The following is a 23949-nucleotide window of genomic DNA, read 5'->3' on the forward strand; positions in this document are numbered from 1 at the left end:
ACAAGCGTTAAATCACCAAGGAGAAAAAGTGTAAACAAACGCGAGTCAGGCTCGAATGGCGTCACTTTCCTAAAAGTCACGTGACTTCCTTTTTAAACTGAAAACGAAAGTACACGATTTTTAATTGCTCTTAATTAAAAAAGTAGCATTTTTTGGGAGGTAAAAAGATGTTTTTCAGGACTTTTCCATCATTCTGAATTCATTAAGAACATAAAAAAAATTGACTGCAATTGTCCATTTAAATTTCATAACATAATTCATTCATTTAAATTTCAAGACATAATTTAAAGATAAATATTTTAAAACTTTTTTAGATACTTTGAAATAGCAACATAACTTCAACAGTCCTTAGAAGATCGCCTTATTTTTATGCACCCACTCATAACAGATTCAAACAATACATCAAAATATGCCATGTTAGAATAAATAAGCATTACACAGCAAAAGATCATTTGACTATGCACAGCATACAAATTTCAGGTAGGAGAATCAAATCAACAACTGATAATCTTCCAAACACTATTTCACAGTCTCGTATCGTGACATTCACTGTTTACCCGCAGTTTGAGAGCATGGTTGGGGGGCTTATTTCTAAATGTCAGTTTGGAACTTTCCACCTCGACGACAGTGCGGAACTCTTCCACCTGGGAAACTTTTCCCGCTTCCGAATCAGCGAACCATATAAGATTGGACTGATGTTTGTCATCCCCATAGTGTTCGAACCACGTAGGAGTGCCACCCGTGAAGTGGCAATCTTTCAGATTATCATCCTGATAATCCTTAGAACTTGTCACATTATCATCCTGATAATCCGTAGAATTCTTCAGATTATCATCCTGGTAATCCTTAGAACTATCAGAGATCAGCTGATCAAAATGAACAGAATTAGAAGGTTGTCTGGTTTTGCTGGAATCCACTAAGTAGTCAGAAGTGGCAACATCTGTCGGGGCACTGTTGGTACGGTGGTTCGTCTCAAAGTACATTTGGCACTCGTTGTAGCTGTCACTACCAGAGCTGTCAAAAGACAAGCTGATATCTTCAAGCTCTATGGGGGAATCGATTCTCAAATCAGCAGAACTCAAGGATCCAGATTTGTTTTGAATCATCAAATCAGCAGAACTCAGGGATCCAGATTTGTTTTGTATCATCAAATCAGCAGAACTCAAGAATCCGGATTTGTTTTGTATCATCAAATCAGCAGAACTCAAGGATCCGGATTTGTTTTGTATCATCAAATCAGCAGAACTAAAGGATCCAGATTTGTTTGATATGTCTTCGTTGCTGACAGACTTTTCATAAAAATTTGGCATATCCATGGAGCCCCCCGAAAGACTGTAAGGTCGCTGCATGTCTTCCGAACTTACAGAATCTGATTTGGGAAAAGAATCGGGACGCTCTGGGGGTGGAACTGAAGGTCGGCCGACGGGCTTTCGAGATCGTTCCACGACGGGTGGAAGACTCTGCCGCACAGAGTGAGTCTGTCTAGGAGGTTTAGTCTTTTGCCTGAGCTCAGGATTTAGGTTGCTCTTAGGATCTGGAATCAGATGATGTTATAAGTAAAGATTATTACAAGAGTAAAGTTTACATTATAGGTATAAAAACATACAATACAAGAGAAAAAATACATGTTACCATTCATAGACTATGTTTTTACTGTAAAAACAAATACTTTTAAATTTTACAAAAACTGTAACGTCAATTGTACCAATCAACGGACATTATAAGCTAAAATTCTTACATTTTGCTTACATATGGGTTTTATGTTTATATTTATTTGGATGAATGTGCAGTTTGCTGTTAGGAGGCTACACTGGGGTGTGAAATATTAAAAATTTTAAGGGCCAAAAATTCAAAGTTTTAGTTTTATGTGCGAATTTTTTCCCAGTGATTGATGTTCGTTAAATCAAAGCTAAAAAATCGTTAAATGAGAGCATTTTAGCACCCTTCTTGTCAGGACAGAAAAAATAGTCATTAAATCGGAGAGTAGGCAGGTCGCAAGACACAGAGTTTCTTTTACTCTCTTTTTTATCATTGATTAGCATTTTACCACCTGTTGCACACCCAATAATGAAATTCAAGGATTTTAAAGTTGTTTTACAATTTTAATGTTTCCAACAAATATAAACAGACCTGCTAATAAAAATTTCTGTTTCCAAATTAAAAAATTTTCCTTTTGTATTTTGATGTGATTCAGTCAATTATTAAGTAGCACTAAAATAAATAATTGTTATTAGAGATATACAAAGCTAAGTCAGATAAAAAATTAATTTTTTTAAGTTACCTTAAAATATTATGACTTTACAGGATGTTTAAATACTTATCTAGGTTTTGACAGTTGTACTTTATAGTTGAAAAAAAAATTTTTTTTAACGAAAACATATATTTAAAACAAAACAAAAAAAGTTTAAATATGAAATAGTATTAAAGTGACACTTTAATACTATTAATACTAGCAACACTTTATGTGTTATGCATTATTATTTTTTGTAAATAAAAAGGGGCAGCCCAAGGACAATTAACCATTTGCATACCAATGTTCCAAAAATGGAACATAAACTTTAAACTTAATAAGCAGTTAAAGTCAGAATAACATTATTTTTCACACCTTTAAAACTAACATTATGAAGAATTTTTTGCATTTAGTTTGGTTTCATTTCCATAGTTATTTTATGAATTTTAGAAATTTGATATAATTTGTAAATATTTATCCTTTTTGCAATATACCAAAAATCCAATATTTATAATATACAACTACAATAGTTCTAAGCTTTTAAAGGGATAATATAACCCTCTGTTAGTCCTCAAATTCAAAATTTTATTTCAAAACTTTAAAGTCAAAATATAAGTTTAGAAAACAAATGTTCCATTTTTGGAACATTGGCATTTTTTATTTTTAGATTTTAAGTGATTTATTGCATTATGTTGAGTGCATTTCATTCAACTGGTATTATGACATTTATACAAGATAAACTATGATGTCTGTGAGGGGGAATTTTAGTTTAACTTTTTTTTTTTACATTAATTTGCAGGGGTAGATAATAGTGTAATAATGGCAGAATATTTAGTTGCTGATAATACTAGTGTAATAATGGCAGAATGCTTAGTAGCTGATAATTGTGTAATAATGGCAGAATATTTAGTTGCTGATAATTGTGCATACCCTCCAACTTTGCCTACCTGGCCATCAGTAGCACTCGCGCAACACACATTTACGGCATCCCGCAATATTTGCTATGCTCATATTGATACTTAATTATATTCACTTATAATTTCAAAAAGCAGTTGATAAATATAAGAAAATAGATTTTGAAACAAGCGTAAAATTTTATTTCACATTGAGAAATTTTTTAAAACATTAAAATGCCATAGACTTTTAAAAAATCATGTTATTTAGATAGTACAATTTTAATTCACATACAGGAAGGTACACTTTTCTAAGGATATAAAATTATTAAATTGCAAATGAAAGTTTATTGTACATTTATACAAATTTCAAAGAAAAATAATATAACATCTCAGTAAAATGCAAAAAGTGAACTCTCCACAACTTTTTCTCTACATTCATTCAATTGTTACCAAATTTTTTTCACTTATTTTATTTAGGAAGGTCAGATTCTAAGATGTTTCCTATTAAATACTTTTTACACCAAATTTTAAAACAATTAAATCAAGAAAACAATTGAATACCAATTTATTGAAAGAAAAATGGAATATATAAATGAGTTTCTTCCTAATAAAACTTTCAGAATTAGAAAACAATATTTAAAAACTTATATCATCTAAAGCTTACACATTAAACTTTGTTCTTTAAGAGGAATGAATTTGTATAGACATTAACCAATAGCTAAATTGTTTCAAATCTTTGAATTATCTATTATAATTAAGGAGTAAAAGCATTAATTAAGAAATCTAATCTATAAGCAAATCTGATTTTAATTAAAAATACCCTTAATTACAGAAACACAGTATCTAAACCTGTCTATGCTTTTTCAGTGATGAATAACAAGCATTTTTTGCTCTTTTTAACTCATCCTCAGTAAATTGTGCATTGTAACAAACTCCCATGCTTAATTTAGTGATTAGAATTGATTCTAATGTTTTGGTACTCAGACTTGAGCGATTATCAGTTTGATTTTTACGAATCATGCTAAAAATTCTCTCAGATCCAGCATTACTATGGGGAATTGACAGAATTGAAAGCATTATTTTTGACAAAGCCACATATCTCTTTATTCCATTGTTATCCTTTAACTGGCTAATTTTATGCCATGCCTCATCTACTCTGGTATGATTTAAAATTTCAGAAGGAAAATTGTCTGCCTGATAAAAGGCAAATTCTAACTCAAGTTGATCAATGTCAATACCACAATTAAACAAATCATAAAAATACTTAAGAGATGCAAAATTTGCATTCTGCCTATTCAAAATGTTTGCCACAGTAGCATGCTTAAGAAAATCATCCTCTAAAGGAAACTTTTTGAGAATATATTCACATGCAGTGACAAAAAACTTTCGCACTGCCAAAAAGAACTCAGTTGTTTCTTCTGGCGTCAGATCACTCAAAATGGATCTAGCACTTGATCCTATTATAAGAGACTCATCAGGTTTTTGATACTTGGGTTTCTGAAATTTCGCTTGTAACAGAGAAGACTTGGATTTGCTTATGGTAGAAGGCGAAACAAATCGTACAAGAAGCTCATAATATAAGCTCATTAAATCATCATACAAAGTATGGATAGAAGGTTGCTCTTTTTGCAGGGCAACATTTACCTTGGTGAATACAGGCAATATCGATGTAACAAAAACACAATATATCTTTGTTTTGTTTGATTTAAGTAACTCTTTTATTTTTTCTGAGGTAGCATTCTCTTTAACATCAGATTGTGAAAAAAAAATTAGCAATGGGTCCCACTGCTCAACTAGTCTCTTTAGAGAATTTTCTAAACTTAACCACCGAGTTGAAACATGTTTTAAAATCTTGTGAAGTTTCACATCACATTCTATCTGACAGTTTTTAAATTCATACTTTCTTTTACTACTCTTTTCAAGGTAGTAAAAAACTTTTATCACCAAATTCTCCACATCAACGGGCAATGAGGCTGTAGCCTTTTTAGCTGCTAGATGAACCAAATGACAAGGGCATCCAATGAATTTTATATTTGGTTGCTTCTGTTTTATATAGCTCAAAACACCTTTATTACATCCAGTCATTGTGTTAGCATTATCAGAACTGAATGCTATGCAACTCTCCCACTTCAGTAGATATTTTTTAAACTCTCCATCAAGAAGTTGAAAAATTCCCTCACCAGTGTTGTTAGTTGATTCAGATAAAGAAACCAGTGATGATACGATTTGTCCTTTTTCTTCATCATAATAATTAAAAATTAAAGGATATAGCTTTTTATCTGATATGTCATTGCTTCCGTCAGTGGAAAGAGAAAATAATGAGGTTCTGAGCTTACTTAGAGTACTCTCTCTTATCCCCTCAGCAGTGGAAACAGTTATTGCCTGGGTCTTGGTATGTCCACATCCATACTTTTTTGCAATGTCGGAATCTGGGAACATTTTTTTAAATAAGGCGCCAGAATGATCGGAAGCAGATAGAGAAATATTGTGCTCAATTAAAAACCGTACGAACAATACTTCAGCTTTAATCACTCCATTTTCTTCTAATTTGGAAGAATAAAAATTGTTAATAGGTTGCTGATGCACCTGTGCTTTTGCAGTAGCACAATGTTTAGGACCGATCACGTGTCGGCGACAATCATCCAGTCCACCGTGGACAATTGAGAATTCCGAACTACAAATATTGCATTTCGCAAAGCCATCTTTTCCCGATACTAAACAAGGAAACTTTTTAGTATATTCCTCTCTAAACTTTTGATTATTCTTCCTCTTCTTTCGTAATCCATCGTCATTAGAAACTTCCCGATCCTGATTAGATCTTTTCAAATAACGATCCATCACAATAAAATTTAATAATACATACACAACTTATAAACTAACGCGATAAAAGCTGGATGAAAAATAATCTAAAATTTCAAACAAAAACGTATCATTCTTTTAACATCGGAGCAGCAAAATTCAAAGTTGTTTTCAAAAATTTTTATTGAAGTCACTTCACTTCACACGGTGTAAAGCAAAAAACTAACGCAGTTTCTCAAAGACCAGCTGCATTCAGGCAGATTACAATGGCGCCGCCGATGAGTAACCCTTCATAATCACGTGGTTTCTCCCGACCAAGGCTAACAACTCATGACGTCATTTTCGGCGATACGCAATCAGTGACGTCACCATGCTTGAAAGACGACAACAGCGGAAGCGGATAGATCGGACAGGCGCTTTCGTTTAATCCGTAGTATTTTACTATTCACCCGTAGCTCCGTAGTTTATCTCCAATTTCCGTAGCAACTACGGAAATTCCGTAGCAGTTGGAGGGTATGATTGTGTAATGATAGCAGAATACTTAGTTGCTGATAATAATGCATTTAGTTCAGGGAAAAGTTATTTTAAAACTTTAGAAAAAAAATTGATACGACAGCCAGTTGAGTAAATCATCTAATAAACCACATGTTAAAATAGTCACCTTTCACTGGATCGTTGAAAACGGAATCGTTTGGGAGTGTTCCGAGAAGATTTTCGTGGGACACACTGAGACTAGAGATTCTGTTATTTGAAGAGGCAATGTTAGACTGTGATGAAAAGCCACTGCAAGATAGAGAGCGGCTGATGGATTGAGGAGCTTTGGGGGCAGCTTTTTTCTTTGGCCTAATAGGAACTCTTGGACTAGGCGACTTTGGGCTACTGTTAAAAAGAAAATCATTTCATTATACAACTCCAATATGTTATGGTAATATAAGTTTTCAGCATACAACATCATACATAATCCAAAATTGTCTATAAAATTTAAATATGTTTTTGTCTATTCATCAGGTTTTAAAGCATCAGTATAAAGTACCAAGTAAAAAAAAAGGCATCAAAGTTTTAAAGTATTAAGATGAATCATAACAACCCTTCAGCAGGACAGTAAGCATTGCAGAGTTTCACAGCATCTGCAGATTAGATGTGCAGATTTTTCATCTAAAAGTTTAAAAAAAACTGCAAGTCAAACAGTGTCTACATATCCGTTTTCAATGCTGTTTTTTCCCCCACTTACAACGACGAGAAAAAAAGATCTCATGAGAAAATGAAGATTTTTCTATCGTTATTAGGGAGCAATAAGGACTCATTTCTCTCCCTTTCAAAATTTGACCAGGGTGCGTAGCCAGATTTTTCAATAAAAAATAAGCACCTTTTAAGTACTTTTCAAGCACTTAAAATATTTTTAATCACTTTCCAGAACAAAATCATATTTAGGATTTGTGCAGTAACATAAATTATTTTTTTCTATCCTTTCAAGTTCTTAATTTATAAACATAAAATCAATAAAATTCAAAAACATTTTCAAAAGCTAGACATAATCATAATAAAAGAACTAGTTTCTGATAAATTTGTAATTGATAATTTGTAATCTGATAATTTACATTTTCAAAAGCTAGCGAAGCGCTACCGCTCAGCCACTGGGCGTCAAAATATTTACTAGTATATTTTTCAAATTAATTAAAATTTTAAAACTTTCATTAAAACACAATTAGTCCTCGGAAAATTATGAAACTTTTTTTGTAATTAATAGTTCTTATGTTACATAAATAAATGATAATTGATTGATACTGTAAAAATTAATGCAATTGTTATTGATTAATTGTTATTGTTTTAAAAAATTAAGTACTTCTTTCGGAATTCCTATGCAATCCTTTTGGTGTATAATCGTGAACTAAATACCATAAAAAAATTTCATGATTTAAAGAGAGTGTTGACTATTTATGAAATAAAATACCTTTTATTATAATTAATACGTTATTTTTTATAACTATTGCAAGTTTTTGTTTGATATTCAAAACAGTTACATTTTATTAATCTTTTGTTCAACATTCCAATGCTGCAAAAAAATTGTTGTACAAATCTCAATGGAGAAAAAACTACAATTTTTAAATTTTAAAAACTGTTTTGAGAAACTGATCAAATTTAATAGATGGAGAACTATTCCATTATTTGCCATCATGAAAATGTGCAAAGTTTGAGAATTACTCATAGATTCTAATGATTTCCATTTAATTGAAAAAAATCTTGCCACATTTAAATTTTTTCTAAATTCATCTTTTTTTAACTATTTAAATTATTTGTCTGTTTTTAAATTGAATTTACAGAAAAAAAATTAAAATTTTACTTCAAGCTGTAGTTTTTAAAAATTTTCCTGAAAAAAGAGCTTTAAGTAGACTAGGAAATATCGATAGAAAAGAGCCAGTAAGTAACAAATATTACGAGCTTGCAAAATAATGCATACATAATACACAAACATTGCAAAGATACTTAAAATTCTATATTCAACTCTGCAGCTAAAAGCAATGATTTATAATTTTTTATAATAATCATAATGTAATAATCACAATATCAATAACCTGTTAGTAGGGCTACTGGACATAGAATCGAGAGCAGAATCATTTCCGTTCAAAGCTGAAAAACTTATGGAGTTGACAGGGGGGAATCCATCGATGTGTCGAGGGGTGGTCGGCGTGCTCAAATAGAACTCACATTCTACAAAGAGAACAATGGCGATGACAGTACAGTACTCAACAAATATAAATTTTTTCAAGAAAAATCAAAAACACTTTTACCTCCAGGGAAGAACCAATCAGCATAAGTTATGAGGGTGTCGACGATGGAACTGTGTAAATTAGTAGCAGCCATGTTCATGCTATTAAAGAAAAATATATGTCATATAAAAATTGGATTTCTGTTAAATTTGCTAAGAATTTAAGAATATATCAATGAAGGATCTGTACGTAACGAGAGAAAGAGATATTCAGTCAAATCTCAGTGACATTTCTCCTTTTTCTGAAGGTTGTTGTTAATAATTCGGAAAAAAAAAACATTTCAACTATTTCTAAATGGCATTGAAACATATTTTATAATGTTTATGTACTAAAATACCAACGTTGGAGAACTAAAATAATGGAGAATTAACTAGCAACATTTTTTAAGCTACATGTACAGTTTTGATACATCATGCTTATTCAAGAAGAGAAATTCGAAATTGGAAATAATATAAGCACTTACATTTATTGATATGCATATAAATCTTAATCTAAAAAAGATTTTTAAACCATTATTCATAATTACTTTAACTACAAACACTCAACATTTCCATAATTCTAAGTAATTGGCTTTTACAGAATTTTTACATATTCATATTTCGAACACAAGTAGCTGATTTGGCTTTGCATAGGAATTTTTTTTTTATCAAAGTTCTGTTTATAACAATTATCAGGGGAAATTAATATTCATTAAAAGCAAGCTTTTCACCAGAAAGTGATAAGCGAAATTCGGAGAGAATTTTTTTAACTTTAGAGAAAATTATCTCGAGCTCTGCATTGCTCACCAAAATGCATAGGATGCCTAACATAACATCTGCTTTATTTTGGAACTGTTTTTTTTATGCAGTTAATTTTTTAGTAACAAAACTGACACCCACAATAAATGTTTCTGAAAAGAGAAATACATTTATTTTTTGACGATTGGTAAAAATACAATTCAAACAAACAAAGTTATTGTCAGATTTCCGTAGGTAAATAACGAAGTTTGTTATTGGAGAAAAAACGATTGACTGAATAAACGACTCATAGCAGCATCTTCACTATATCTGATTTAGTCAGCACTGCAGTGCTGCCATCTGTTGAGGAATAAGAGAAGTATTTTTGCTATTAGCTAATATTTATTGACAAAAAATTGTTAGAAATTCAAGAATATACAGGGAAACGAAGATAGACGCAAAATATGGGAGTCTTCATTTAAAAAACAGGAGACTTGGCATGTATGTACAGGAGAAGGGATAGAAAAAAGAACTCCTCCTTATCTAACTTTTTTTATACGGCATATCCTTCCACCACATTAGGCCTTATACTTTAGAGCCTACAAAGACAGCTAAATGGAAATAATATTGGTTGAAGGATTTGTAACTTACCCTAAGACATTATCATTTGTGGGAGGCCAGAGCAGGTTGGGACCAATCACAATTGCAATATTCTGAATAGACATTTTATTCACATTTGAATTTTGGCAGAGCTTTGCCAAAAACTTAATGAGGTATCTGCAATAAACATAAAAAATAATGAATATTTTATTGACATTTTCCCCTAATTACTCAAAATTTGAAACAAATAACTTAAATGTTCATTTTTTAATTTTAGAAACAGCTATCCTTAATGTACAAGATTTGAATTCATTTACTAAAAATAATAAGTATATGATCTCATTTTACCCTTCTAAAATTTCATAATACTAAAATTGAATTAAATAAATAATTTTTCTTCACCCAAGAGTCTTAAAAATTCTGAAACAGTAAATCGGATTATATAGTTAAGACACTTCAAATATTTTTACCCAATTTGTGGATGGTACCCAAGGTAAAGATATCAATTTTTTGCAATTTCAGAAATGTGAATCAAGGTTTTTTAGTTTTTTTTTGTTGGAAATCAGATGAAAAAAGCAGACTTCCGTGGATTTGCCAGAAAGTAGCACACCTGCTAAATAAGGGGGGGGGGGAGAAATAGGAAAAATAAATAAATAATATCACCTGAGATTGTTGAGATGAGTATCAGGTAATGAATTCACAACATTCCACAAAGCTTTGAGCCTTGAATCATGGTCAGGATCCCTAAGAAATACATCCACTCATTAATCATACAATGTCTATATTATCAATGGAATTTAGATATACAAAAGTTGAAGGATTCCAAGCATTTAAACATTTTAATTATAAAAGTTCAGTGTTAAGTGAATATCTCTATTATGATAAAATTTCTTGAAATATTAATCGATAATAACATAATTAGTAATTAAATTAATTAGTATGCACCATAAATTTAATAATTAGTATGCAGCACAAAAGAGTTTAAACACTGCATGTGCTTATAGCAGGGGTCTGTTTAGAAGAAATTTGGGTCCGTTAACGGACCCTTCACAAAATAATTTATCTTTTAATCGGACCCTTCACAAATTTGTTTATCTTCATTATTGTTTTGTTAATCGAATAAACCCTTTCCAGGAAAGGGGGGAAGAAAGACAAATGTAAACGAACTAATTTTTGTCTTCGGCATACGCTTCTTCCTTTATTCATCTGAAATGAATATTCTGCGTTCAGCAGTATAGGCTAAATACCAAATATTTATATGTTGCATGGCTGTTTATTTTTTAAAGTGTCAGCAATTGCTGTTTATTTTTTAAAATTTAATTTTTGTAATTATAATTTTACAGTTTTAAGCATAATCTTGTATGTCTTTACAATTTAAAAATTCCTTGAAAAAGTTTTTTTGCAATAACGGACCCTATTTGAACAAATTCACAGAAGCGGACCCTGGTTGAAAGATTGTGACTTAACGTTTATTTTATATTCACAAATTACAAGTAATTTTTTCACAATTTTACAAAAACGGTCCTTTCACAAAATGTCTGGACAGACCCCTGTATATAAAGTTTTGCTACTTCATACAGTTGTAGGTTCGAAACAACAATTACTTCAACTATATAATATTTTTAAATCTAAATAAGAGAAATGATTTTTTCAAAATAGAAAACCATACAGTATTTTAAACTAGGATTCTTATTCTGAATTTTATGATGAAAAGTGTAAAAAAAAAATTTCTTTAAGATAAAACAATAATTGTATAAATAATAATTACAAAATGATAATTGTGGAAAATAAAAAAATTCAAGGTACAAATATAAATTAACCTCATAGGAATAGTTTTTCATAAAATATAGGATTTCATCGCTAGAGATATTAAAAAAATTGCAGTTTGCTAAAATAACTAAATTTGGTTTAAAAAATATTTTTTTATTTTTGCTGACACTTCAAAATTCTCAAACATATTACATAAAATATGTATATAGTTTGTCTAAAGTAAGAACTCCCCTAGCAATTTGTCTGGATTCCTGGTGATGACTATAGTAACGAGGTATAACTATTTCACGTAGGGGTGTGGGGTTATTGTTTAGGACAGGCTTTGGCTCAAGTCGATGAAAGAAAGGAAATCTTTTTCTTGGGTATACTGTGTTAGCCCTAGAGTGAAGAGAAGCTACCCTCTCTGAAAGACGCTATTCTTGTTTCCATAGCAACAGACTGTCTTAGACTTTGTCGCGGGTGTAATTCTTACCGTAGACGAACTATAGAAGTCACAGTACCATGAAAACAAAATTTTTTTAGCAGCAACCAAACTGAAGAATTAAATTATTGTAAACTGCAGTATTACAAATATCAAAATGTTCATCCTTCATGCACATTTTTAGAATCCTAGTCAAAAAGTAATTCACTTTAAGGATTCATAAATTGAGATCCAAATGATAAAGAATATGACTAATCAGCATTGAGTTAAACAAAAACAAAGGACGGTTTAAAAACATCTATTATTTGAGGTGGGTGCAATCAACCAAAGCATTCCTGTTTTATTAAACAGGATTTTGACGATATTAAACCCTCCTCACAACTCAATAGTTAGTTGTGAGAATTTAAAGACTTTTTTCCACTTAAATATTAATTAGCCATTCCTAGCGAGCACAATTTTTTTAAAATTAAACTTTTACAAGAATTTTAGAAAGCAATTATTACACAACAACTTAAAGTTTAAATAAATAAAATGAACTTACACGGCAGCCTCCATCCACTGATCGTAGAGCTCATAAGTGAGAAGAGGTTCAGGAAGTGATCTTAGATATAACTTCAGAACGCCTGTAACATAAACAGAAGCAGCACTTCATAAATGCAAATCTAGACAAGACAGCTCTATACTATTCTCAGTAATAAATAGAGTTGGCAAAATTTAATCCACTACAAAGTGGGCCATCATCCAAGGTTTCAGGGCCAAAATTAGTATTTCAATAAAATTTGTTTCAAAATTTGGAGTTTTTTATGTGCAGGTAAATTGAATTCATAGTTAATATTTTGAAATATGCTAAACATACCCACCCCCCCAAAAAAATGGCGGCTGAAATATGGCGAGCAAAAATAAGAAAGATAATATAGTATGTTTAAATAATTAAATACAGCAATGAAAATATAATAATTTTTGTAATTTTATATTAAAAATGAAAAGCAAATTATATTTCCGAAGTAATAATACAAAATAACGCGTAAACATGAAAAAAAACATAGCTTTTGTTTTTCGGTATATTTAGTCCACCTTTGCAAGACGGGCAAAATGGGGCAGGTTCTTTCGAAAGAAGAAACATCAAAGAAGACAACAAAAAAAAGTTTAGCTAATTACCTTGCGGAACTTTTTGGAACTAAGTTTTGAAAGTCATTCAAACATTATAAAATGTCAAATGATAAAATAGAAACTATAAGTTTGTCAAGAGTATTAACTAATCCAACAAATTGAAAAATTGTACTATAATTTTAGACTAATTACTCTGATAAAAATGCAACAGTAAGGTGAAATTCCTATATATATTTCTGAAATAAAAATTTAAAAGTTACATTAAAAAAAAAATTTTAAACATTTTTCAGAACATGGTATTCTTGTTGGTTCAGGAAGTAAATTATGAATACTTATAATATTTGCAATGATTATGAATACTTAATTTGGGCTATATTAAAACTGCCTACACATATTTTAGTTGAAAATTTAATATTTGACTTTTGGCCAAAGATCATGGTCTTCTGGCCCACAGTGCACTACTTCAAAAACTTTAATTGATTTAAATAATTTTTTTTATTGAAAGAATTATTGATTAAGGATAAAAATATATATTTTTTGATTTAGGATAATTTGTAATGTACATTCGGAAGCTTACATTTTTGGTAATACAATTTGGTAATACTAATTGTATACAGAAATCTAAATTATCATTTAATGTTCAAAACAGACTAAAAAATAAGACTAAATGTGAAACTTTCCATTTGTTTTGTGTAAAATAATATGCTATTAATAAACGCATTTAAACAAAACTAATTACCGTTGTCTAGGTCGATTCCCTATTTTTGGCAAGCCACTTGCAAATTTTGGATGTGTCAGGTGTAGAAGTCATACTTTGAAAATACCAAATAATATTACAGAATTTTTAAAATTAAACAACGTAAAAAAAATTATAAAGCCTAAGAGATTTTATCGAATTAAAAATGTTTCACATTGTTCTCTTTGGATAAGACAGATTTGTCCACAAATAATGTTATAGTAAAATCTTTCAAAAATATGAAATTTCAAATTATTTGAATGGGGATGAGGACAATTTTTTGTGTAACTCGACAGTTTAAATTTTCAGATTTAAAAGTTTTTATTTGTAATACTCCAGAATAAGTAAACTTTTTTTAATTCTTAATTTTATTTCTGAACATAATTTATTATTTTCTTAAAAAAAAAAAAAAAAAAAAAACTTTTCAAGCTGAAATATGCATAACATATTTCCTAACATTTAAAAACCAAATTATTATCTTATTTAATACTTTTTCGATAAATAAAAATCATTAATATAATCTGTAATCTTTTTATACCGCAACCTTGAACTGAGTGCGGAAGAAAATCTATTCTAATTAATTCCCTCTACATCTGTCTACACGTTAGCGTAGAATTCGAAAACCGTTATATGGTTGCCAATGTTTTGATTTAATTAAAATTTGCTATTATTTCTTACACTTTCCTCTCCGCCAACTCATTTGAATGCATAAGGCTAAGAAAAAGAGCGTTTGCTTTAAATTTAATCATGGATTCCTTAACTTTCCTTGGTGTAAACTATGCCAACATACGCATGCTACTGGCATTTTTGAATTCTTGGTAAAAATTTTTTGACTATTATTAAATAAGATAATAAAAAAAAAAATTTATTAAAAGTTATTTTTTGCATGGGAATATTTTTGATAAAAAGGAAATTCATACTTGTGAGCAAAAAATTGAAACGTGGTAAAATACACAAAAAGTTAAGTTAACATTAAGCGGTTCTACTTTCGGTCACTCTCCTAACTTAACTTTTAGGACCGTATTTTTCATATTGCGGCTGCTTCCCATATTTATTCCTATATATTTCCTATATTTTTGAAATCCGAACCCATAAAAAAAGTATGTTTATTCAGAGAAAGTTTGTTTTTGTGTTCCATTTCGTTAACTAAAAATGTCATATGCGTTAATTAATTAGCATATTTGAGGTCACCCCCTCGAGTCATTAAGATTTAGTCCTAGAACATGAAGATCCGATCATTAGATCAAAAATTCTTCAGTGTGATACGTTTTTGTGTTTAAGCACTGTACCTGAAAACTTTATTCAAAAAATAAACTTAATGCATAATACAAAAAAAAAAAAATTTCTTCAGCATCATACTTCAGGAATAAACAAATCTCAAATTTCTTTTTAAAAAATTTAGGTTGTGCTTGATCAATAAAAAAAAACTTCTACTTGATTTATGATTAAAATTAAGCTTTATTAGTAAAAAATATTTACCAGCAACATTATGAGGGTCTCGTTCATCTTCAATTAAATGTTGAAAACTCGAATCAAAAGCACTCTGAAAAAGACGTGTGAAAAAAAAAAAAAAACTATGAGATATCATCGTAGAACATTGCATATGAACATTAGCATTTGAAATGAATTTAAAAAACTGAACTAAAAATAGCAATTAACCATGAGACCATTATCCTGAGAGTCAGGAAGGAAAAATTCCCAGCATCTAACTTTTATTGACATTTTATTTCTTTAAAGCTATCTAATGGGATATTCTTTGTAAAGCAAAATTGTGAGTAGACAGCGCCCAGCTTTTGATGTGTCCAATATTAACTGTTATAACTTTCTTATTAAATTCTTTGGTTGCTTTTTTTTCTTACACTTGGGTCTATTTCCCATTGGTCTCAGAAATGCAAGAATTACTTTTCCAGGATGCACAGCCAAATCTTTGAAGAAAAAATAAGCACCTTTTAAGTAATTTTTAAGAACTAAAAATATTTTCAAGCCCTATATACATACATAAAATGCAAAATAAGTTTCAAAGACTTTACATAATCATGATAAAATAACTAGTTTCTGATAAAGGACTCTTTTTCTTGATTATATTAGCCACCATAAAAACATTTTTGAAAAACAAGAGATATTTTGGTTTGATTTCAGAGGGTGGAAAATGAAGCCTGAACATGAGAATATCTTGCAAAATGCAGCAATGTTGAACATGAGAGGGCAATAATCTCACCAAACCCAGCTCAGTGTGAGCACATGCGGACCCTCAAGTAATTCAGCAAACATGTAAAATGACGTTGTGAACTGAACTGACAGTACGCCAAAATGCATTCTGTTTGAATGCGGAGTATTTCATCAAACATGCAAAATGATTGGTGCTTTCATAGGCTATGGACCAAAAACATGCCAAAATAGATTGTGGTTGAATGAATTGGGAAAATGTTGAATAGAACAATGTGAAAAGCATGCTTTTGCATAATACGTGGTGCGAACTCGAGCACTTTACAGTAGAACAGTTTAACGGGGACCTATACTGCACACCCTCGGTCCCTACACAACCGTGTCTTTACGATCAGTTCATTCAGAGACACTTAAATGTTTAAAAATGTCTACTTTTTAGAAACAAGAGTAGTAAAGAATTTCGCTTCATTTTTAAAAATATCTTAAACTTATTGGATTAATAAAAGAAATACACTTTAATTCAAAAACAAATTTTCTAATTCATGTATAAGATAAAGCTTAAATATTTATACATTTTAACAGTCTGTAACAAAATATTTAAAAAAAATACTAAACTTGTTCATTTTCAACTTAAGGTTGATAACTTATTATTCAGTTATTATTGTAAATTATTTATAAATTGCAACTAAAAGTTAACTTTCAGTCATTTTAATTGCATTCAAACCAAGTAGAATCTAATACAAACTAACTTTATCATATAAAACTGTTTATTAAATCATATTTTTAAATACAAACTAAAACTTAGTTTGATGTCAGGTTTTAAAATGATTGGTAACAAAAATTATATTTTGAGTATTAAAAAAATTGTTTTAACTAATTAGGTGCTAAATATATACATTATATAAGATATTTAGAACAAAAGCTGTGATGATAATGATATTCAATTATTATTGTAAATTATTTATAAATTACTACTAAAAGTTAACTTTCAATCAATTTAATTGCTTTCAAACCAAGCAGAGTCTAATACAAATTAACTTTATCATATAAAACTGTTTAGTAAATCATGTTTTGAAATACAAACTAAAACTTAGTTTGATGTCAGGTTTTAAAATGATTGGTAATAAAAATTATATTTTGAGTATTAAAAAAATCGTTTTAACTAATTAGGTGTTAAATATATATGTTATACAGTACAGAACCCGTTATCCGGATATCAGAAAACCGGAAAACCAAAAAACCGGAGCGAAATTCGATAAATTTTCCCACCATTTTTTTAAAACAATGTTTTTTTCCTCATTAGATTTTCGGATTTTTCTTTCTTTTTTGAAAGATGTTTACCTTACCATCATTTTGGAAATAATCATTAGAGTATTACTTCATCGTTCTTTCTTCTTTTTAAGATTATTTCCAAATAATTTCTTTTTTTTTAGTTGGGTTTAACAATAAAAAACGACTTTTTGTAGCGATTCAGAAAACCGGAAAAATCAGTTATCCGGAATAGCGATGGTCCCGATCGTTCCGGATAATCGGTTCCCTACTGTATAAGATATTTAGAACAAAAGCTGTGATGATAATGATATTCAATCATTACTGCAAATTATTTATAAATTACTACTAAAAGTTAACTTTCAGTTAATTTAATTGCATTCAAACCAAGCAGAGTCTAATACAAAATAACTTTATCATATAAAACTGTTTAGTAAACCATGCTTTGAAATGCAACATAAAACTTAGTTTGATGTCAGATTTTAAAATGATTGGTAATAAAAATTATATTTTGAGTATTAAAAAAATTAGGTGTTTAGGTGTTAAACATATACATTATATAAGATATTCAGAACAAAAGCTGTGATGATAATGATATTCAATTATTATTGTAAATTATTTATAAATTACTACTAAAAGTTAACTTTCAGTCAATTTAATTGCATTCAAACAAGCAGAGTCTAATACAAAATAACTTTATCATATAAAACTGTTTAGTATACCATGTTTTGAAATGCAACATAGAACTTAGTTTGATGTCAGGTTTTAAAATGATTAGTAATAAAAATTATATTTTGAGTATAAAAAAATTAGGTGTTTAGGTGTTAAACATATACATTATATAAGATATTCAGAACAAAAGCTGTGATGAAAATAAATCTGTTATTGAGATCTGTTTTTGACACAGCCATAGTTACAACAAATACTTGAAGATATGTACAAATGTTTTACATTTTGAATTGAAACTTAATTGTATGAAATAAATCTTAAAATAAACAGTTCAAAAATTGAATTGTTTTGTAGCATAAAAAATGCAACCAGTATATGAGAAATTGCGACAATATTTAATTTAATAACCATTAGATTTATGTTACACACACAAATTATTGACAGTTTAATGCCTCATGCAAATTAATTAAAAGTTTAAACACTTTTTTAGCGAACATAATACTTTATTTGCAGTTGTACAACAAGTGGACAAGTAACCTGGTCCATTTGTTGTATCATTAAAAAAATAATATTCATGACATGCAGACTTGTTTTAATATAAAAGAATGAAACAAAGTAAACCTTTTATATTCAATTGAATAAAATTAATGAAATTATTTAAAATAATGAAACCAAGACTTACTTTTATTTTTTTAATTTTAATCATGCTTCCACCGATTCTAAAGAGTCCCTAAAAAATAATTATAATTCCACATTTTTATTTATTGATTAAAAATAAGCATTTCTTTATTAACAGTTATTACAATAATTGAAAAACAAATGTATTATTACAAAACAACAGCAAATACACAAAATATTTTAATTCGTAGAACAAAATATTTCGAAAATATTGCTAAGTTATTAAAAAAAAACCATAGGAACAGCCTTAATAATCCTGAATATTGAAAACCTGAATAGTATTTATGTTCAATACATTAGTGCTCTTATTAGAGATGTTTCTAAAAATTTATTTTAAGTACATTTAAAGTCAGTTTTATAACTTTAAATATCATCTGTACTAACTAAAATAAGCACATTTGAGGTCACCATCTCAAACTAATAGGATTGAAACTTACTATGCGAAAATCCCATCAAAGGTTATTCAGAGTGTTTACTTTTTTATTTTGTGTATAGTACATAGATTTGTTGGGCAGCTCCACAGAGCAGGACACATCGACCAGAGGTCTATTGTACCCTAACCCTAAATCATGATTAGCATGAAAGCTTTATAGCTGAAGTAAAGTTCAGCAAACACATGATAGGAATATCTTGCAGTTCCCAGGTCTGCAAGATATGCAATGTTGTTCTAAATGCTCAAATCTTTAAGCAGAAAAGACCTCACAATCACATAGTATATGATGTGAAGTCTTCTCGTCAAGATGACAAAGTCAACAAAGAGGATCAGATACAAGACCCATTATGTGTAGGTCTCTCCTGATACTGGGTGCAGTGTCCGATACAACCGGGTGCGGGTCCAGCGAGAAGACCAATGATCTTCCACAAACTCTTACTGTTCTGCATAAGCAGCTCTTTTTGACGCACACTAGAACAGTCATGATTCAGCTCTTTAGCCTATCTCTGACAACCCGAGTTGTATTGCATACCTGCCAACATTGGAGAAATAAAATAACGGAGATCTTACTAACCGATCCAATTTTGGGTTTACCACCACTGGTGTTCAACTCCGTCACCTTGTAATTTTGAATCCAATCCAGAAGACAAGGATATTCCTGGATCAAGTATTGGGAGAAATTTGCCTTCATGGAAAACTTTTTATGAAGCTAACCCGTAATTTGCGCTACATGGAGAGGAAGACCACGAAAACCTTTCACCGTTAACCTGACGACAAGGGGACTCTAACTCATGATCCATCTGCCACTGAGGATATTTTACATCAGCACTGTGGTCGGTGCAAGCCAGATGCACAATGCGTATTGACCAGTTATTGCTAGGATTCGAACCTGGGTTCACCTTATTGGAAGGTGAACACTCTATCCTCTGAGACATTGCGGCTCGACTTAAGCAATTAACACTCAACACACTGTAGTACTGGAATTAGCACCATCTGCTGAGGAATAAGATAAGTATTTTTGACATAGGTAGATATTTTATCACAAATTTTTTTCAAAAAATGTCTTCAACAAATACGGAGAAATTTGAAAATATACAGGTGAACAGAAGATGGTCGTAAAATACAGGAGTCTTCATTAAAAAACAGGACACTAGTCAGGTATGGTATTGTACATAGAAATAGTAAATGAGGTTATAAATAAAAAAAAAGGAATTAATAGAGTAAATAAGAAAAAACCTCTTCCTCCATAGCTGATTCCAGAAGCCAACAGACACTTGTTTCAATGACAACAGCAATCTCCCTCTTCGTCACTCGGAGGTGATCCTCCAGGGATACACCAAATACTGGTTGGTAAGGCCAGCTCTCTATGAACAAAAATATTCATTCAGCACAACTGTTTGAATAGAATTTTTCAATCTGTTTTATTAAAAAGGATTTGATTTTTGAAGTAGAATTTCAAAAAGAAATATTGATTTAATATAAAAGCGATTTGTGTTAAAATATGCATAAATTAAATAATGCTAACCAAAAAGTTATAAATACTAAAAATTAAAAAAAAAATTTGTGTTGTTAAAAATTTTACTTATCGAAATACAAACTCAATTCTTTAGTCACTGACATGGAGTAAGACATCCATAGGGGACTTTCAGGTTTAATGTGTATGAAAATAAATTTCATATTCTTACAATAGGAAAAATAAAAATACATAAAGTACAATGCAAAGAAAAACACACCAAGTATAATCAAAATCAAAAGGCATGTTAATAAGTAAAACAAGCTCATAACCTGTTGCAAGTTTTTCTTCTTCTTTGCATCATAGAAAAATTACTTTAGCATGTATGTCGATACATATCTACAGATAAATTTGTCAGACATATTGTAGAACAATAGAAATTAAGAGAAAAGAATGATAATGCAAAGTTTTAGTTATTTATTTTTAAGACCTGGACTGGCCTCCTATTTGTAGGCATGAGAGAATACATGTCTGAGCTTGGCTAGATATCTAGAAAAAGTTTCAGTTATGAGTTTTTCATTTATTTTCATATAACTTTTAAGTTTATTAAATATTAATTTAGTTTAGAATTAAAAAAATGGAAAAAATATTTGATCTCATTATTTAAAAATCTCTAATTATTCATCTTATTTTATTTTTCTCTTCGCGAATTTCAGCTTTCCTCTAATATGTGAATATCTTGGGCTCAAACATTTCTTATGGATCTTAAGTAGGCAGATACTTGTTCTTCTACAAAAACAAAGTAACCAAAGTATTGTCTGTAACACTGAATAAAACATTAAAATCAAATAACAGTAGTTAAAACTTTCTTCTCACAAAGTTTTACAAGGATACAAAATTAAATAACTAATTAGCTAGAAAAAAAGCATTCCCACAACAGCGCATAGTGAGCCAAGGTGGTGGTACATGTAGGTTAGAGCTGAGTAATTTTGCATATATGATCATTACATATACAGTGAAACCTGTTTTTGTGCGGTCCTTTTTTATGCGATTTTGTTTTTGTGCGATTGGTTTTGCGTGATTTTATTTTTGTGCGATTTATTTTTATGCGGTATATGAATCTTAGCGGCGTTAGCACCAGTTTCATGTATCCTATCAATGTGCATATACATGTTGTGGATGAACTCTAATTGCGTGGTCTCCTTGACAATGATGTATTTGGACTTCGCGATGCTCTGTTTATTTATTTTCATTAGTTCATTTATTATCAACTCCATTTTCTCTTCTGTTTAAAATTTATTCTACGCTACACAAGTTGAAGTAAGTCAGTAAAAAATCGTCTACTGTGCTAAAATACTTTGTATTTTAAAATTAAACCATTATTTTTATTTTGTAAATTTGCGTCTGCGCATATCTCAAATACTATACGCTTCGTATTTAGAGTTTTACACACGATTCACGTGATTAAGGATTCATTTTATAGTGTGATTAAAGGTAAATAAATTAATTACTTTTGTTTCTATTTATATGCAGTTTTCATGATTTTTATATAATTTTTTAATCATTAGTATTCCCTTAAATGGACAAGAGTACCGGAATCTATTACAGCAGATAAAATATATGCAGAGATTCATATTTCCAAAAAATTGGAAACGCATTTTCGTAAAATAGATACCAATGCGGAAAGACGCTTAAAATTCCAAAAAGAGCTGAGATCATGCATGCCTCACTATCGTGACGTTTACAAGCAATTGACCAGTCGACTGTCGTCACAAAAACTGATCACTGACATTATGGTACCAAAAAACAAGTCAATTGAAATCCTATCTTCAAGCGACGAAAGCGATTTTCAACCAATTCATCACAAGAAGATGCGCGTTTTGGATTATGACGAATAGCAGCAAACTATTTAATGCATAATTTGAAAACTTCTCCATGTAAATGTACAATGAAGAATTAAATATTTTCAAAATTTCTTTTGGTCTAATTTAATTATTTAATTTAATTGAAAGCATTCTCTCATCTATTTCATGAATCATTGATGTATTTTCGGAGTCCGACTTTTTTTATGCGGTCCTTATCCATCGCATAAAAAAAAATTTAGGTTGTATATCGTACAAAGTTGTTATTATATGTAAGAATTCATAAAATTTTCGAATATTTTTTTTGTAGAATTTCTTTTATGCGGTCCCTATCCACCGCACAAAAAAAGGTTTTACTGTATGTGTGATATGATTGTTGCAATGTGCATAGGCTGTCTCTACATCCTAGACAAGCTGCCACCCATTGATCCACCACTAGATATTGAACCCCAGTTAGTTCAGTGATTTAACCACTGAGCCACCGTGACTCTAATAATTATTTTACTATTCACATAATAAGTGAATGAACTGACTGATTTGAGCTTCCATTTCAGGCAATGCAGATTCCAGCATGTAGAAAGCCTTCCGGTGATAATCCAACTGCGACTGGCACAGCTTAACAAACAGTTGAGACATTTCAGGCTCTCTGCTGATGAGGTTATACATCTCGGAAGTCAAAGAATCCTGGAAAGAAAGGTTTTACCACACATGTCTCTAAATTCATAAAAATGTATTAAAATTATCAGCATATTTTTTTTTAAAAAATAACATAAAGATGGAGAGCACATGTTGGCAAATAACACACATTAGAGCATATTAAATTTAATACACTTATTACTTTTTAAACAACATTAGTTTCAAAATCATAATTGTCACATACTGTATTTAGTTAAATGGAAAAGGGGAGTTTGGCCAAACCTGTCTAAAATAAGATGCCTATGTCTTGCTTGTTAGTTTGAGATGAAAGATATTCAGGGTTTGCTACTCTAATCCAGAAAAAAAATATTTTCTGTGTTTTCTCTGTACATATTATACATAGTATATCAAGAGGAAACACACTATCACTGTGCTTTTGTGTGTGAGATAAATTGTTCTAACTATACCAAATTTAATTACTGGAGAAACTTAGAGAAAAAAGATATAGCTGAACGTATTTAAAACAAATAATTACATAGTAAATGTAATAGTTTAGTATAGCTGAAATATCTTCCTTAAGTATCCCATAGATTGCACTTTAAGTGGTCACCATTTTTTAGAAGACAAAAATAAAAAACAAAATTCACTGTATTTTCCCAGTTTTGCAAAGAAAAATTTTAAATCCATGCATTATCCCTGTTATTTTAGGTGATTTTTAAATTCCCTGTATTTTCCAG

The 23949-nt window shown here is 30.1% G+C and overlaps 1 protein-coding gene across 2 annotated transcripts in view; it reads right to left on the reverse strand.

The window, feature by feature from the left end:
• Nucleotides 1–227: 227 nt before the first annotated feature.
• Nucleotides 228–23949, reverse strand: part of LOC107454229 (rho GTPase-activating protein 44) — a 73096-nt gene continuing 49374 nt past the window's right edge. The window contains exons 7-17 of one of the 2 annotated variants that reach the window (XM_016071341.5): nucleotides 23110–23260; nucleotides 20498–20625; nucleotides 18833–18880; nucleotides 15526–15589; nucleotides 12742–12823; nucleotides 10673–10753; nucleotides 10061–10186; nucleotides 8715–8794; nucleotides 8499–8634; nucleotides 6587–6801; nucleotides 228–1534 (exon numbers count right to left, since the gene is read on the reverse strand). In XM_016071341.5, coding sequence (XP_015926827.1) covers nucleotides 525–1534; nucleotides 6587–6801; nucleotides 8499–8634; nucleotides 8715–8794; nucleotides 10061–10186; nucleotides 10673–10753; nucleotides 12742–12823; nucleotides 15526–15589; nucleotides 18833–18880; nucleotides 20498–20625; nucleotides 23110–23260 — 2121 coding nt within the window. In that variant the 3' untranslated portion in view covers nucleotides 228–524. Of the gene's footprint in view, nucleotides 1535–6586; nucleotides 6805–8498; nucleotides 8635–8714; nucleotides 8795–10060; nucleotides 10187–10672; nucleotides 10754–12741; nucleotides 12824–15525; nucleotides 15590–18832; nucleotides 18881–20497; nucleotides 20626–23109; nucleotides 23261–23949 lie in introns of both variants that reach the window. The other variant, XM_016071340.5, reaches the window with a different exon arrangement.

Source organism: Parasteatoda tepidariorum, chromosome 4, assembly GCF_982258835.1.
Source record: "Parasteatoda tepidariorum strain Cologne lab strain chromosome 4, Ptep-v5.0, whole genome shotgun sequence".
NCBI classification, from domain to species: Eukaryota; Metazoa; Arthropoda; class Arachnida; order Araneae; family Theridiidae; genus Parasteatoda; species Parasteatoda tepidariorum.